Source organism: Biomphalaria glabrata, chromosome 6 (genome assembly GCF_947242115.1).
Source record: "Biomphalaria glabrata chromosome 6, xgBioGlab47.1, whole genome shotgun sequence".
Classification (NCBI taxonomy): domain Eukaryota; kingdom Metazoa; phylum Mollusca; class Gastropoda; family Planorbidae; genus Biomphalaria; species Biomphalaria glabrata.
This window is the reverse complement of record NC_074716.1, coordinates 31,883,350-31,897,557: the sequence shown is the minus strand read 5'-3', so window position 1 is coordinate 31,897,557 and position 14,208 is coordinate 31,883,350. Positions and strand designations below refer to the sequence as shown.

Sequence of the window (14,208 nt, the reverse complement as noted above, 5' to 3'; positions counted from 1 at the left end):
ATTAAAAGCTGAGATCAAATAAGTTCGAGTTTCATTTCATTCTGCTAATCACACGTCTATCTCCAGTCGCGTAAGAACAGACATTTATCTCCAGTCGGGTGAGAATAGATTTTATCACCTGCCGTGTAAGAATAGCCTTTACTTATATCCATTGTGTGAAATGTGTTTGAATTTCTTTTCAATTGAATACATCGGATAGAAAGAGAAAATCTCAGTTGAAATTGACACTAATTGCTGACGATAGATTTCTTTTGGAAAAATCGATTTATTTGAAAAGCAAGAAAGCATTGATCAAAGACACAGTGCCAAAGAATTGAAAGATTTGATGGATGAACGTAGATCGATGTCAGATAAAACTTTTTAGATCATATGTAGCAATGTATCGATGCGAGTAAATTAAATATTTATTTATTGGTCTGCTTTGTGAAGTATAAAGGGAAAAAAAGTGAATTTTTTTTTATTTTTTTTGAAGTTTTATGCTTTGACACACAGATTAATTTTTATTTTAGCGCTATAGAAATAGTTTTTAATTGCTATAATTACAAATTATGCAGTTCGATATGTTAAGAGTTTGATGACTTACAGCAGAAAATCAAGATATTTATTCATAGTTTTGGAAACCAGTTATAGAAGTAAGAAAAAACTTAATTATCTACGGGATAATCTGGTATGTGCCAGTCTATACATCCGTGGAGATACCTCTAATCAAAAGCAAACATAATTAGTTTCTAAGACTAGATAGGCAGGTGGAATCACATTTCACTACATTGAACAAAGGCTCTAAATGTACTTGACATATTTATTGTATTCAGTAAAAGTTGCACCAGGATGAAGGTAACAAATAAAAACACATTATTTCTTAAAAATCCATATTTTTATATTTGCATTCGAAAAACAAAAAAGTCTGCCAGTAATTAAACTAGATCCCTTCATCCCCCGCCTCAGATACTTAATCTAGTCAATAAGTGTCACTAGGCAAAGAGTGCGATGAACAATCTACACATTTGATTTGGATGTTTCATTTCAAGTAACAAGCAATCTAGTCACAATACCATATTTGGAGAAAAGCAAACCAAGAAAAATAGGATGTGGGGGGGGGGGGGGTGTTTCCACGTTGTACCCAAAGCCCTGACTTATGAGCTACCGTGTCATTAGGAAGCAGACGTTCAACACAGACCTTTCCTTTTCGTGCCACTGGGTTGTTTTGTTTCCCAAGGACATCAGAAAGATAGGAAGATAACACGGAAACAGTTCGCTGCAAAGAAGGGGGGTGGGGTGTAGAAGGTGCAGAACAAACGTGGCCGGGAGGGGGGGGGGAGCCCTAAGAATTTGAAACAGTACCCTAAAAAGATTTCTCACTTTCTCGATAATTACAGGGTCGGGCGTCGTAACCTGGTCGCGGTGAACAAGAAAGACATACCCTCTTGTACAAGAAAGACATACCCTCTTGTACAAGAAAGACATACCCTCTTGTACAAGAAAGACATTGTTTTGTGTTCTTTAGTGGACTTGGTGACGTTCAACAGACACCTCTACCCTGTTCTATCACAGTCCCAGCTATCTACTTCTATCACAGTCCCAGCTATCCACTTCTATTACAGCCATAGCCCCCCCCCACCCCATCGTTCTATCAAAGCCCAGCTACTATGTTCTATCAAAGCCCAGCTACGCAGTTCTATCAAAGCTCCAGCTATCTACTTCTATCACAGTCCCAGCTATCCACTTCTATTACAGCCATAGCCCCCCCCCCCCCCCCCATCGTTCTATCAAAGCCCAGCTACTATGTTCTATCAAAGCCCAGCTACGCAGTTCTATCACAGCTCCAGCTATCTACTTCTATCACAGTCCCAGCTATCCACTTCTATTACAGCCAAAGCCCCCCCCCCCCATCGTTCTATCAAAGCCCAGCTACTATGTTCTATCAAAGCCCAGCTACGCAGTTCTATCACAGCTCCAGCTATCTACTTCTATCACAGTCCCAGCTATCCACTTCTATTACAGCCAACGCCCCCCCCCCCAATCGTTCTATCAAAGCCCGGCTACTATGTTCTATCAAAGCCCAGATACGCAGTTCTATCACAGCTCCAGCTATCTACTTCTATCACAGTCCCAGCTATCCACTTCTATTACAGCCAAAGCCCCCCCCCCATCGTTCTATCAAAGCCCAGCTACTATGTTCTATCAAAGCCCAGCTACGCAGTTCTATCACAGCTCCAGCTATCTACTTCTATCACAGTCCCAGCTATCCACTTCTATTACAGCCAAAGCCCCCCCCCCTCATCGTTCTATCACAGCCCAGCTACGCAGTTCTATCACAGCCCAGCTACGCAGTTCTATCACAGTACCAGTTACCCAGTTCTATCACAGTCCCAGCTCTCTACTTCCATCACAGCCACAGCCCCCCCCCCCCAACGTTATATCACAGCCCAGCTACGCAGTTCTATCACAGCCCAGCTACGCAGTTCTATCACAGTCCCAGTTACCCAGTTCTATCACAGTCCCAGCTCTCTACTTCCATCACAGCCACAGCCCCCCCCCCCCAACGTTATATCACATCCCAGCTACGCAGTTCTATCACAGCACAGCTACGCAGTTCTATCACAGCTAGCCTCTTCTATCACAGTTCCAGCTACCCATTTCTATCACAACTACCCTCTTCTATCACAGCATATTTCTACACCAGCTAGCTTATCACATTGTTGGATACACAAACGCTAAGTCTATCCCAGCCAGTTGCCACCCTCCACATCACATGTACCCGCTTTCTTTTCTGTATTGTACATATGTTGTTGTTTTGTAAGTAAATCAGGACACATAAGTAAGAAGTAATATCATCAGTTACTCTCACCCACCTCAAGTCTACTATCTTATAACACCATCAGATTCGTACTTGAAAATTACCCCCCCCCCTCCTTCCTTTTCTTTTAGTTCTTGTCACTACGTCGAAAGAAAAAAAAAAGACTTAGCACACACACACACACACACACGCGCGCACATTTAAATTTAATAAATAACAAAGGGGAACTCTGTGTGAGAAAATAAAATAGAAATTCTCTTCCTTTGCACATATCTTTTGATTTGCACAATTTAATTTTTTAGAAATATTTTTTTGTGTTGTCAAGTTGGCGTCTTCCTTTCTTGCAATTCATAATTATGTACTGTTCTTATCTGGATTTAGAATGAGAGAGGGATTTAGAGAGAGAGAGAGAGAGAGATTATGAGAGAGGGAGAGAGTGAAAGACATTGATAGAGATTGAGAGAGAGAGAGAGAGAGAGCAGGATGGGAGACATGGGGAGGTATCTCCTTAACAAAAGCTGACACTTTCACACACGAACACACATTCACTTTCACAACTAAAAGTCTATTAAACACCTCTCCCTACACACACAGACACACAAAACACACACACAGAGAGAGAGAGAGAGAGAGAGAGAGAGAGTGTTAATGCAGTCGTTACTATCATTTCCAGACATTTCTTTTTTCGATTACTCATGAATTGAAAATATGAAATACGCATACACATTGCAGTTGAATGAAAGTTCAAACAAACAATCAAACAAACAAACAAACAAACAATCAAACAATCAAACAAACAAACAAACAAACAAACAATCAAACAAACATCCCTCTCTATTGAATACAATAAACCAGACAAGCTCTCACCCAAATTTCAAGAAAATTGTCCCGACATGACCAATAGATAATGTTTCGTCTCAGAACCGGACACAACAGAACGAGACAAAACCTGCTAAAAGATAGGAACTAGTGAGATTTTCTCTTGCGGAGCATCCCCAGAAAAGGACGACCATCTCCTCCAAAGCTGAATACTCTTGATGGAAGTACCAAAGCATGCCTTTAAGGATGTATCTAAAGGTACACTTAATGCGAGAATAGGAAGTGGGAAAAATAGCATGTGCAAGATTTCCACCAGACAGACTGACGGACGGACAAACAGATAAAGATAATATAAGCCTTTATAAAAGAAGAAAGAAAAGATAGAAACAGAAATAATAACAATAGTCTCGTTATCTTTGTACTCTCCAACCGGAACATGAAACAAACTATTGAAATGTACATAGTCAGTTTCAGGGATTATAGATTTATTTTTACGTTTGAATGTTCATGTTTGCCGTTCTACTGAAGGTGATTCCGTAAACTTAAAGGTTTAAATGCAACAGTTTAAGACGAATACTACCCTCATCATAATGTAATACTCACTCTTTGAATGACACAGGAACAACGCTCGAAAATATATGCGTGAAAAAAAAAAGAGAGATACTCTTTAATAAACCAAGACTGAAAGGGCACTTAATTGAAAAACAAACCCAAAAGCATTTAGTTTGTCAATTGTATCTGCACACTTATTACAGGAGCCCCTAACACAGGAGAGAGCTGTTGAGAGCTTGCTGGCTGTCGCCTCCAATATTTTCGATGCAGGCTGAAGGTAATAGAGAGGTGTTCTTAGTTCGACTTGTTCTCTCAGATACCACACACACAACTCTGAGCTGAACAAAATTCAATTGTTTGATTGAAGGTGTTTTGTTTTTCTTTTTATGGGTCACTCCATCTGTCGCACGATTAGAGATCTCCACTCCCCCCTCCCTTTTCCTCACAACACCCCTCCCTCATAACACACTATTATTCTTAGACTTTTGGATAGTGAAAAAAAAAAGGGAGGAAAACGCTGATTTGGAGGGGCGTGAGAGGAAGTGCTAGTTTGATGGACAAGGCGCGGGTCATGGGGGTGGGGCTGGGCTAACGCAGAAAGATTACAGTTATTGGCCAACTGATAACAGGGGCGCACAGGGGTTAACACATTAACAGACCAAACGACACAATGGAAGCTAATACTCTATACGGAGAGAGAGAGAGGGAGAGAGAGAGAGGGGGGGAAGAGATGGAGAAAAAAATAAAAAAAAAACAAAGAGCGACTGTAGGAGGGGTGGAGAGGTTACCAGAGAAGGGGGAGGGGCGGTAACAATACGGGCCTAGTTATCAGACCCCCATTCTGGCTGGGAGTTATCACAAGTAAGCCGAGAAAGATAGCGTAGGAAGCAATGAAACAATATTGGATCGCTAGGGAACAAAAAAATGGACACATAAAAAAAAAAAACCCGTCTGCTTGGTTTTGCTATCTGGAATAGTGTCCCCTTGTGAGTTAATCAATATGTTTTTTTTTATGAGTGTCCAGGACTTTACAGACCATGGGCTGTGTTTTGATAAGGGAGTTTAGAGAATGGCGCTACTTTCGTTCTAAGTAAAGAATCTGAAGAGAGATACCCAACTAGTTGTTAAATATGTTACTTTTCCTTTCTACCTCTAGTGAAAGGTTCACTTCACACATTGGTCATCCGCATGACATATTGAGAACAAAGTACAAACAAATAATAAAAAATAATTTCTACTTATGTTTTAATACGATGGTCAGGTAAACAATCCTATTTTAGTGGTCAGTGATAACGAAAAAATAAAATGGCTAAAATGTGGAACGAACGCACGACACACGCTTTACTAGCGCGACGATCTATCCACTGAGCTAAAGAGCACAACTATTTTATGCTTTCAGATCTTGAGAAGTAATGTAAAGGTCATCTATTTCTGTGACCCAAGGTTAACGAGAGTGTCTTGTGGCCAGTACAACGACCAACAGCCTTTACTTTTCCTTAACTAATGTTAGCTACCCTTAAGGTACCCATGATAGCTTGGTGGACTTAGAGGCGCCCTCGAGATCCAGAAATTCAAAATCACAGTCTTCATCGAGATTCGAACCCCATGACACCCGGTTCGGAAGCCAACCACTTTACCACTCAGATACCGCGACTCCATGAGAAATTAAAGCTTGAAAAAAAAATCAATTTTCTACTTTCAAACTTCCAACTTGTTTAGGCTCTAGCAGCTCTGCAAGATCTAGACTGCAAAATAAAAAACAAAGCGAGCAACTAACACATCGAGACAATAAACACGTCGCTGGAAATCGTTAAAAATTGTCAACAAAAAAAATACTAAAGATTCAAATAAACAAAAAACATACAGTATATCATTTTGTTATTATTCATTCACTGTTTAGTGCATACCTTTCTTGTAGTTTCTCATATTTTGCATAGACTCCCCCCCCACCCCTCCTTTTAGTTTACCTGATTTCCTTTTAACCTTCCGTAAAACTGAAACTCTACAAATTCTATTTGCACAGGTCTCGAGTTCACGCCGTTCTGTCAACTATCTCTGCTCGTCATCTCTTCAATAGGAATACCTTCCCGACAGGCCGCGAGGCAACAACGCGTGTCCCGCTTTAAGCTATTAGCTCTTCTGTTGGTCCAGGAAAGAGAGAGACAGAGAGAAAGACAGAGAGACAGAGAGATAGTGCGTAGTGGAAAACTGCAAATGTCCAGGACGCCTACCCTCCCTGTCAACGAAACTCCTTCAACGACATGTGCTTTCTACCTCACCCCTGACCCCTGGTGTGAGTGTAAAAAGCGGAAAGGGGGGGGGAACGGTCATCATCTCTTGAGACCAGTGGATGCGCAAACAAAAGTATCCTTCATGTCAACTTGTACATAGGGGTACCTGTCACTCAACTAATTCCAACAGCGGAGTTAGCCTTCTCATCCCAGTCCTACACACCTTTCACCTTTCATGTATTGTCACCTTTTTTTTCTTATCTATAAAATATATTTAAAAAAAAACAAAAAAAAAATAATTTACCGAGGGTAAAAGTGACATACCGCCGAGGCCATGACAAAACCAGGATAGGAAAACGATAAACAGGAATCTTGAGCCCCCCTGGGGCAACGGAAACTTTTTTTAAAATGTTCTTTCTTGCTTGATAAGATAGTGGGACAACCAACTGGTAGCCACAGTCTCGTTTTGTTTTGAGTTCCTTTTGTTTTAAATCTAAAGGGAATAAGTCAATGATATGTGTGTGTGTTTGTGTTTGTACTGGAAATGTCTTTCATTGATTATAGTAGTGTACATGAGTGTAGATGTGTATGTGTGTATGTTAGCTTGGAAGATGCTAGAAAGGCATTGCATTGCATACGTCAAAATGGTAACCTGAGATGAACTTTTTCCAAACAAAATTTCGAAAAAAAAAATAATTTCTGAATGCAGACTATTCTTCAGAAATAAGGATCTCGCGATCGGGTCCGGGTGACGACTGAGATTAGAATTATGGGATGCTTAAGTCATCCCTGTAAGAACCCGACATTTAGGGCTACTTGATATTTAGTGAAGGCAACTAAAGAGAACCTGGAGAAAGTTGACCAGCGACAAGCTTTAAAAACTCAAGCCTAACGCAATCTTTTGTCCTACAGCCGATCAAGACATATACATGCACACTCAGGTGTCAGCATCTCTACACGGCTCAGTGGGGGGGGGGGTACTTAAAAACATTAGGACATCGACCACTGAGGATCCATAATAAATTATTTAAGGCAACAATTTTACTTACTTTTTAAATCCACTCCAGCTAATAGATCCATACTATAAAGCAGAAAGTAAAGCGTATGTATGTATGTATGTATGTATGTATGTATGTGCCGCATAGAAATCAAAACCGTTTGTCCAATCTTGATAAAACTTGGTAGAAATGTTCCTTGGGTGCTAACTGGAACAGTAACGTATGTAAAGTAGCCCTAAAATAAACTTAAGACCCTCAAAAAAAAAAAAGTTGCCCAACTCTATGAAAGTATTACTATTTCATGGATCTAGGCCATGTTGACCATGTTTACAAGAGAGAAGATGGAAAAGATCTAGATCTAGATCTAATTTTAAGAACTTCACTTTGAACATATAATTTTTTACTTTGAAAAATGAAAATACAAGATATAGTCTATTGATTTCATTATTTAATAAAATTAAAGTTCAAATTTGTGTTTCAAAAGCACTTTTACATAAATTCGTTCCTTATATCTGTGAATTTAGAAGTCCTGACGTACTTTAGAATCCCATTTATTTTACAAATCGGGTAAACCCGTTTTAATTGTACTTTATATTTCATTCATTTCGCGCTTATTTCGTTTTTAATTGATATGAATGTGTGATGAATGTGTGTGTATGTGTGTATATATCTATATGCTACTGATAACAGGCGAACCGAGAGTATTGTTTCATTAAATATCAATCATCAGAGATTAAGTCTCTTATATATTACAATGTTAGATTGCGATATAATTGTCACTCTCGCTTAAAAACTAATTAAACGTGCCTGTTGTAACAAGATGAAGTTTCTGAGATTACGATATATATATATACTTTTGTTTTTTTGATGTATACAAGAGAAACATAAACTAAAACGCTAGTAGCTACTTTCAAATCGCCGATGTACACCGGAAGTTTGATAGGAAAGTCATAGAACTTTTTCCTGACTCTTAAATGTCAAAGAGGTTGTTTTTTTCTCCCTCTCTTTTAGGCCGCACTGCCCTATATACTTCGCACTTAAAGAGATAGTCAAGACTTCCTTCTGAGATACGATTTAATCTCTTTATACCCACAACCCTTTAAGTTGGGACCTCCATCACCCCCCCCCCCCCGGTCACATAGTCATACGCACCTGACTTGCAGGAGTTTACAATTATTGAAGGAAAGTAAATAAAAAAAAGAGTCAAACATTGTCTTTACAGATTACAGAATCCAATGTCAGATAATTAATAACATTAACGAGGCTCGCGTGCATGTTATTTAGTCTGTTATGGTCAATGGCAAACCAGAAACTACCAAACGTATTTAATTAAGTGACTATCGTAAAAATGAGATTACGTTCCTTTGACCAGGCCTACTTCTAGATGAACTAAAGAAGATCACAGCCTAGTCCAATAAGTTCTTCTATTGAAATTAATCGGACTATACAAATAAATGGCATGTTTTTTGGTTTTTTTTTAATTGGTATTTTTTGTATTTGTGTAGAATTATTGCCATTAGAAAACAACATTCTAACTCTTTCTATATATAATTAAAAAAAAAAACACAAGACTCTTTAAAGTTGTAGTGCCGGCTCTAAGAGGGATTGAGTATAAGTGCATGACTTTAAAAAAAAAGTTCTACTTTTATCTACCATGCCTCCTTCTTTTCAATCTTGTTTTGTGTGTCCTTGATATTTATACTTATCTATAACATGAATTTGCATATTTATCTTTGTATTCCCTGTATCTGGCACTGTCTATTCAAGACGACAGAATAAAAGAGCCAAGGAATGAACAGAATTATAATTTGGTCTGTTTCAAATGAATAAAATCCGAACTCCAAGTACTCGCAACTTGAGTTTAGTGCTCTGCTCCTCTAGACACTCCACCTGTCGCCCTTCTTACTTTCAATTAGGGCACCCTCACCTCACCCTACTGCCTCGTATGCACCCTACTAGCACCACCACCCTGTCCATGTCCTGCAAACCTGTCACTCGACAGATTGTCGTTTGTAAAAAAAAAAATTGGACACAGCCCTCGTGTAAACATAGGTATTAAACTGGGTTTACTTCGGCTCGCACCGGAGCGAATATTGGCGGATTAGTAGCGACCCCTCCAGTTATCTCCCATAGTGACACCCCCAGTGACATCAAATTGACAAATCACTGAGAATGGACAAGGCAGGAAAAGGAGGGGGGGGGGGGACAACAAAAGAATAGTGTGGGGGGGGGGATGTCATAGAAAAGTATTTTTTCTTTATTTTTATTTGTTTTATATGTTAAAAAAATATGGGAGAACTTTGAAAATACAAATGCAGAAGTATTGAGCAAGGAAGCTAGTTAACGAAATGGTGTTTTTCTTTCCCATTGAGATATCAGTCAAGTTTTTCTGGGGTTTAAAGAGAAAATAAAAAGAATGGGATGATTATCAGATATGTTGATAATAATGTTTCCTTTCCTCAAGAGCACCTTGTGAAGTACTGTTGTTTTTCACCTGCCAACTACATTTCTCAGCAAACTATGTCAACTGTGGGAAGCCAGGTTTGTAAAAAAAAAATGCATAGATTGGCATTCGTTTGATTGTTTGGTGATTTGAAATAATGCTCCCCCCCCCTTCTTATTTTATCTTCTACTCTTTCTCTTACGTTCACTCTCTCTCTCTCTCTCTCCCTCTCACTCTCTGCTTCTCTCAGATCTCTTCCAATGGTCTCCTTCACTCTTTTAGTCACTTCACGTTTTTGTTGACAACCTTCAAGTGCGGAAATGGATAAGATAGTACAAGAGCTGGATACTATTCCAGTGTGTGTGTATTTCAGTGTGTGTGTATTCCAGTGTGTGTGTATTCCAGTGTGTGTGTATTCCAGTGTGTGTGTATTTCAGTGTGTGAATGGTGACCGTAGTCGATTATAAACAATCTGCTAGGAAAATGGTTTTAATGAAGGTCCCGGTCAATGCGTCAATGTTTCAGTTTCCAAACTGTTGTGAGACTAATCACTTCAACGGAACCATGGGCTCTATTTGAGCCTAGACACAAAATGTTCATATTTCATTAAAATGAACATTCTGGCTAGAATAATTAAGTTTTATTCTGTCATTACTTTAAATTTCTTCTAGAACATAGAGTGCTTCAATAAATGAAGTGAAAATGGAATTCCCGGTCTAGGACTTGAAGCGAGTTTGAGTCAAGGAATAGACACACATCCTCGTTTCGGAAATGAGCGTAGAAAAGTATCAACTATTATGCGTCTTTTACAGATTTTTGTAAACACTTGATTCGGTGATGCTGTGACTTGGCGAAGCTTAAGATGACTAAAATAATTTTTTGGTCATTTTGACCAAACAACTAAGTCACTAAAATGTGGCCTCAAAATACAAATGGTGGGCCAAAATAAAATAATTTCAGTATTTATGTTTGAACGTATATTAAAGAAGAGGACAAGCGCGTTTCGCCAGACTCAAACAGCCCTGGGCTTAACTCCTGGCCATTCAGGAGCAGGATTTCTGCGTTGTCAGCTGGTGTTGACCAATCGTTGCTCTGGCCATACAACTTCATCGCATACCATTAACATTGAATACAGAAATTCCACCCTAAAGCTACTCACATACAATCTCATATATAATCATCTAAACACACCTCTTTGGCAGACACACACACACAGACCGTTTTATTTGTCTCACCCCCCTAACTCCCTCCTGGCTCTATCCCTCATCCATCAAGAGGTTTAGGCTGTTCTTTTCATTTATATCATAACTATCAACATAAAGTAACACTAAAACGAGTCTGTGTTGAGCTCGCTCGACTAGATCTGTAGTGCATTGGTCTGTGGTCCTCCTGTCTTTTGTTTGGAGTTCCTAACGGATGCGTTCAACCCACTTTCTGTATTTACGACAATTTTGTGTGTTTAAAAGCCCGCGTTCTATTTTCAGCACACAATCAGTGCATCCAACATTCGGTCTCGATTCTTCTAAATTTAATGACATATTTGTTTGAATACCTTTAATGCATTTCACTTTATCCTATTCCCGAGTCCCCCCTTTCTCCCTCACTGGGTCTACCGTCATTGAACAACGCCCTTCCATTCAGCACCCACTCTTTCCTCCGGCACTAAGATACATCACGTGATTATCTTGTTTTCCGTTGTTATTGTGTGTGTGTGTGTTTCAATATCAAACTCGTGTCCAAATGAAGTTTGCTGAAGAGATTATCAAATGAAAACGGGCGAGTCAATTGTCTTATCTACATGAGGGCGGCTGAAAGGGAAGGGAAAGGGGGGGGGAGGCCGAGGAACGATGGGACCTGTGGGGTTGTGATATTGTTTTAATGGGGGCGGCCTAATGCGTGAAATATACCCCGCGAATTTCACCTTGCGTACGAGTGAAATAACAAAGAGGGGAAAAAAAAAGCTTTAATAGCGTGTTGACCTGGAGCTAACATTGAGTAGCAGGTAGTGTTTCCTGGAGAGATGTAACGTACTACTCGATGGAGAATTCACGTCCAGGGGCGTAGCTGCTGAAAGCAGTCTTCGACATTTTGTTTTCAGTTTACGTAAATGAACATGAGAAAAAAAAAAAGCGCGTATTCAGCGTGGCACTTTTTAAGGTAGACAGTTGACTTTAAAATAATGGAAGCGGTAAAGGGGAGGGGTGCAATGAGGTGAAACGCACACGCCGGATTCATTATGATAGTAGAACATACATGTCATAAATCTTCACGTAGCGTCCAATAAAAACTCCAATATCGAGTCACGTGATCACTCTAACAAATTGAGCAATAAGCAAAACATAGGGTGCTAAGACAGCTTGAACTCGTTTTGATCACTTATAAGAACCTGGCGATCTGTAGAGATGATGTAAAGGTCATCTGTTTCCATGGCCGAAGGTTAACAGGGGTGTCAAGTGGTTAGCATAAAGACCAACCGCTTTGACTTGCCCCAATAAATGTCAGGTACCCATTAAAGCTGAGTAGACCCAGTGACAACCTAACTATCACCAAGGTTCAAACCCCTCAGTTTGGAAGCCAAGCTCTATATCATTCAGTCACCATGTCTCAAATGTTGAATTGTTATAAACTTGTGTTAGAGTGGTTCTTATGCCTTTTTCATATTACCTTGCGTTCTTGTGAGACTGGGGGACCGTTTTTCAGAAAATAGCCGCCAGTTGAGACACCTTGGTTCTACATTCTAAACAGTTTCTTCAGCAGCCATCAAGGGAAATAACCGAAAATTTATTTTCATTTCACGTCTGCAAAGTTTTCATCTGTTCCCGGCGTCAAACTCAAAAAGTCAACTTAAGTGCTTTAATGTGTTTCGACCGTGAGTGTAGTTTGAGACGGTTCTCAGCTTGGACTTAAAATCGTTCACTTTTAATATAGGACAGTGGTTGTCCAAGTCCCCTCTCAAAAATGACCCTAGGCAGGTTCACGGCGTGCGAACCCACGTGCCGAGTTGATAAGCACGTGCAGAAGCTTTGAATTTCCACACGAACACACACTCACCCATAAAACTACACTCACACACACACATTCCTAAAACTAGACTAGTAAGAAGAGCATGGGAGAGTTAAATATAAAATCTAAACATGACAGGAAAATTAAGATGGCTCTGGGATGAAACTGGCTGAGGTAACCAAATCAGCCTGGGAAAAATGGGCCGTTATTCATTTGACTTCCCAGCATCGGGTAATCTCCCCTTTGTCCTGGAGTGCTTTTCTTCGCGCCAAGGTGTGACAATAGACTGGGAGTGTGGACCATCCTATCGGTTGTCCGGAGATGGGATCTATGATTTCATGAGTCTCCAGATCAATAGCAAGCTTTATCGATTTCCACAAGATTTTGTAATAATAATAATAATTATTATAATAATACATTAAGAGAGAGAAAGAGAGAGAGAGAGAGAGGGGCGAGATAGAGGGAGGTCCATGGAATATGTACAATTAAAATTATAAAAAAAATAAAAATGGCTTCAGTGTTAATTATAATGAAAGTGTTGAAGCCTCATTAATGGGATTCACTTAATTAGTATTTAGCCAGACTAATAAACTAAAAGACAGAATAACATATAGTTAGATGGATAGATGGATAGACAGACAGACACACTGACAGATAGACAGACAGACAGACAGACAGATAGATAGATAGATAGATAGATAGATAGATAGATAGATAGATAGATAGATAGATAATTAGATAGATAGATAGATAGATAGATAGATAGATAGATAGATAGATAGATAGATAGATAGATAGATAGATAGATATAGATAGATAGATAGATAGATAGATAGATAGATAGATAGATAGATAGATAGATAGATAGATAGATAGATAGATAGATAGATAGATAGGTAGATACTTAGGTTTGATAGGTTGATACTACTCACATTCTGGCATATGATAGATGGTCGAAACGTCAAATTCCTAGGCAGCGAGGCCTGGGCCCTATTGTGACACGCGGGCTCGCAAGGCCTGTCCTGCACAATGTAGACACAAAATTCTTCAAACTCTTCATCGTTCAGTTTTCTAAAATCCCATCCTTCCTCCATGGCGTCTGGGGACAGGAAGTGACAGTCATACTTAGTACGAAACTAACAACATAGAGCCAGGCAAAAAAAAAATAAAGAAAGAAGGAGAAGCGGTATAGTATATATAAATAAGTAAATGTGAAGAGTGCTTATAAAGTAAGAGGGACATTGCTAGATTAGGACGTCGTTGGATCATAACAGACGTCACTAGATTATAAGACGTCACAAGATTATAAGAGGTCACTAGAATAAAAGTTGGCAAGTTATATGTAACCGAGTAAATGTAACCAGT

At 39.4% G+C, this 14,208-nt stretch overlaps 1 protein-coding gene across 13 annotated transcripts in view; it reads right to left on the bottom strand.

The window, feature by feature from the left end:
• Window positions 1–14,208, bottom strand: part of LOC106077229 (B-cell lymphoma 6 protein homolog) — a 103,887-nt gene that overhangs the window by 28,133 nt on the left and 61,546 nt on the right. For all 13 annotated transcript variants that reach the window (XR_008778366.1, XR_008778365.1, XM_056032003.1 and 10 more), the window contains exon 3: window positions 13,776–13,942. Coding sequence is in view for 11 of the 13 variants with exons in the window: in XM_013238046.2 (XP_013093500.2) it covers window positions 13,776–13,942 (167 nt within the window). In the remaining 2 variants the exon portion in view is untranslated. The remainder of the gene's footprint in view (window positions 1–13,775; window positions 13,943–14,208) is intronic.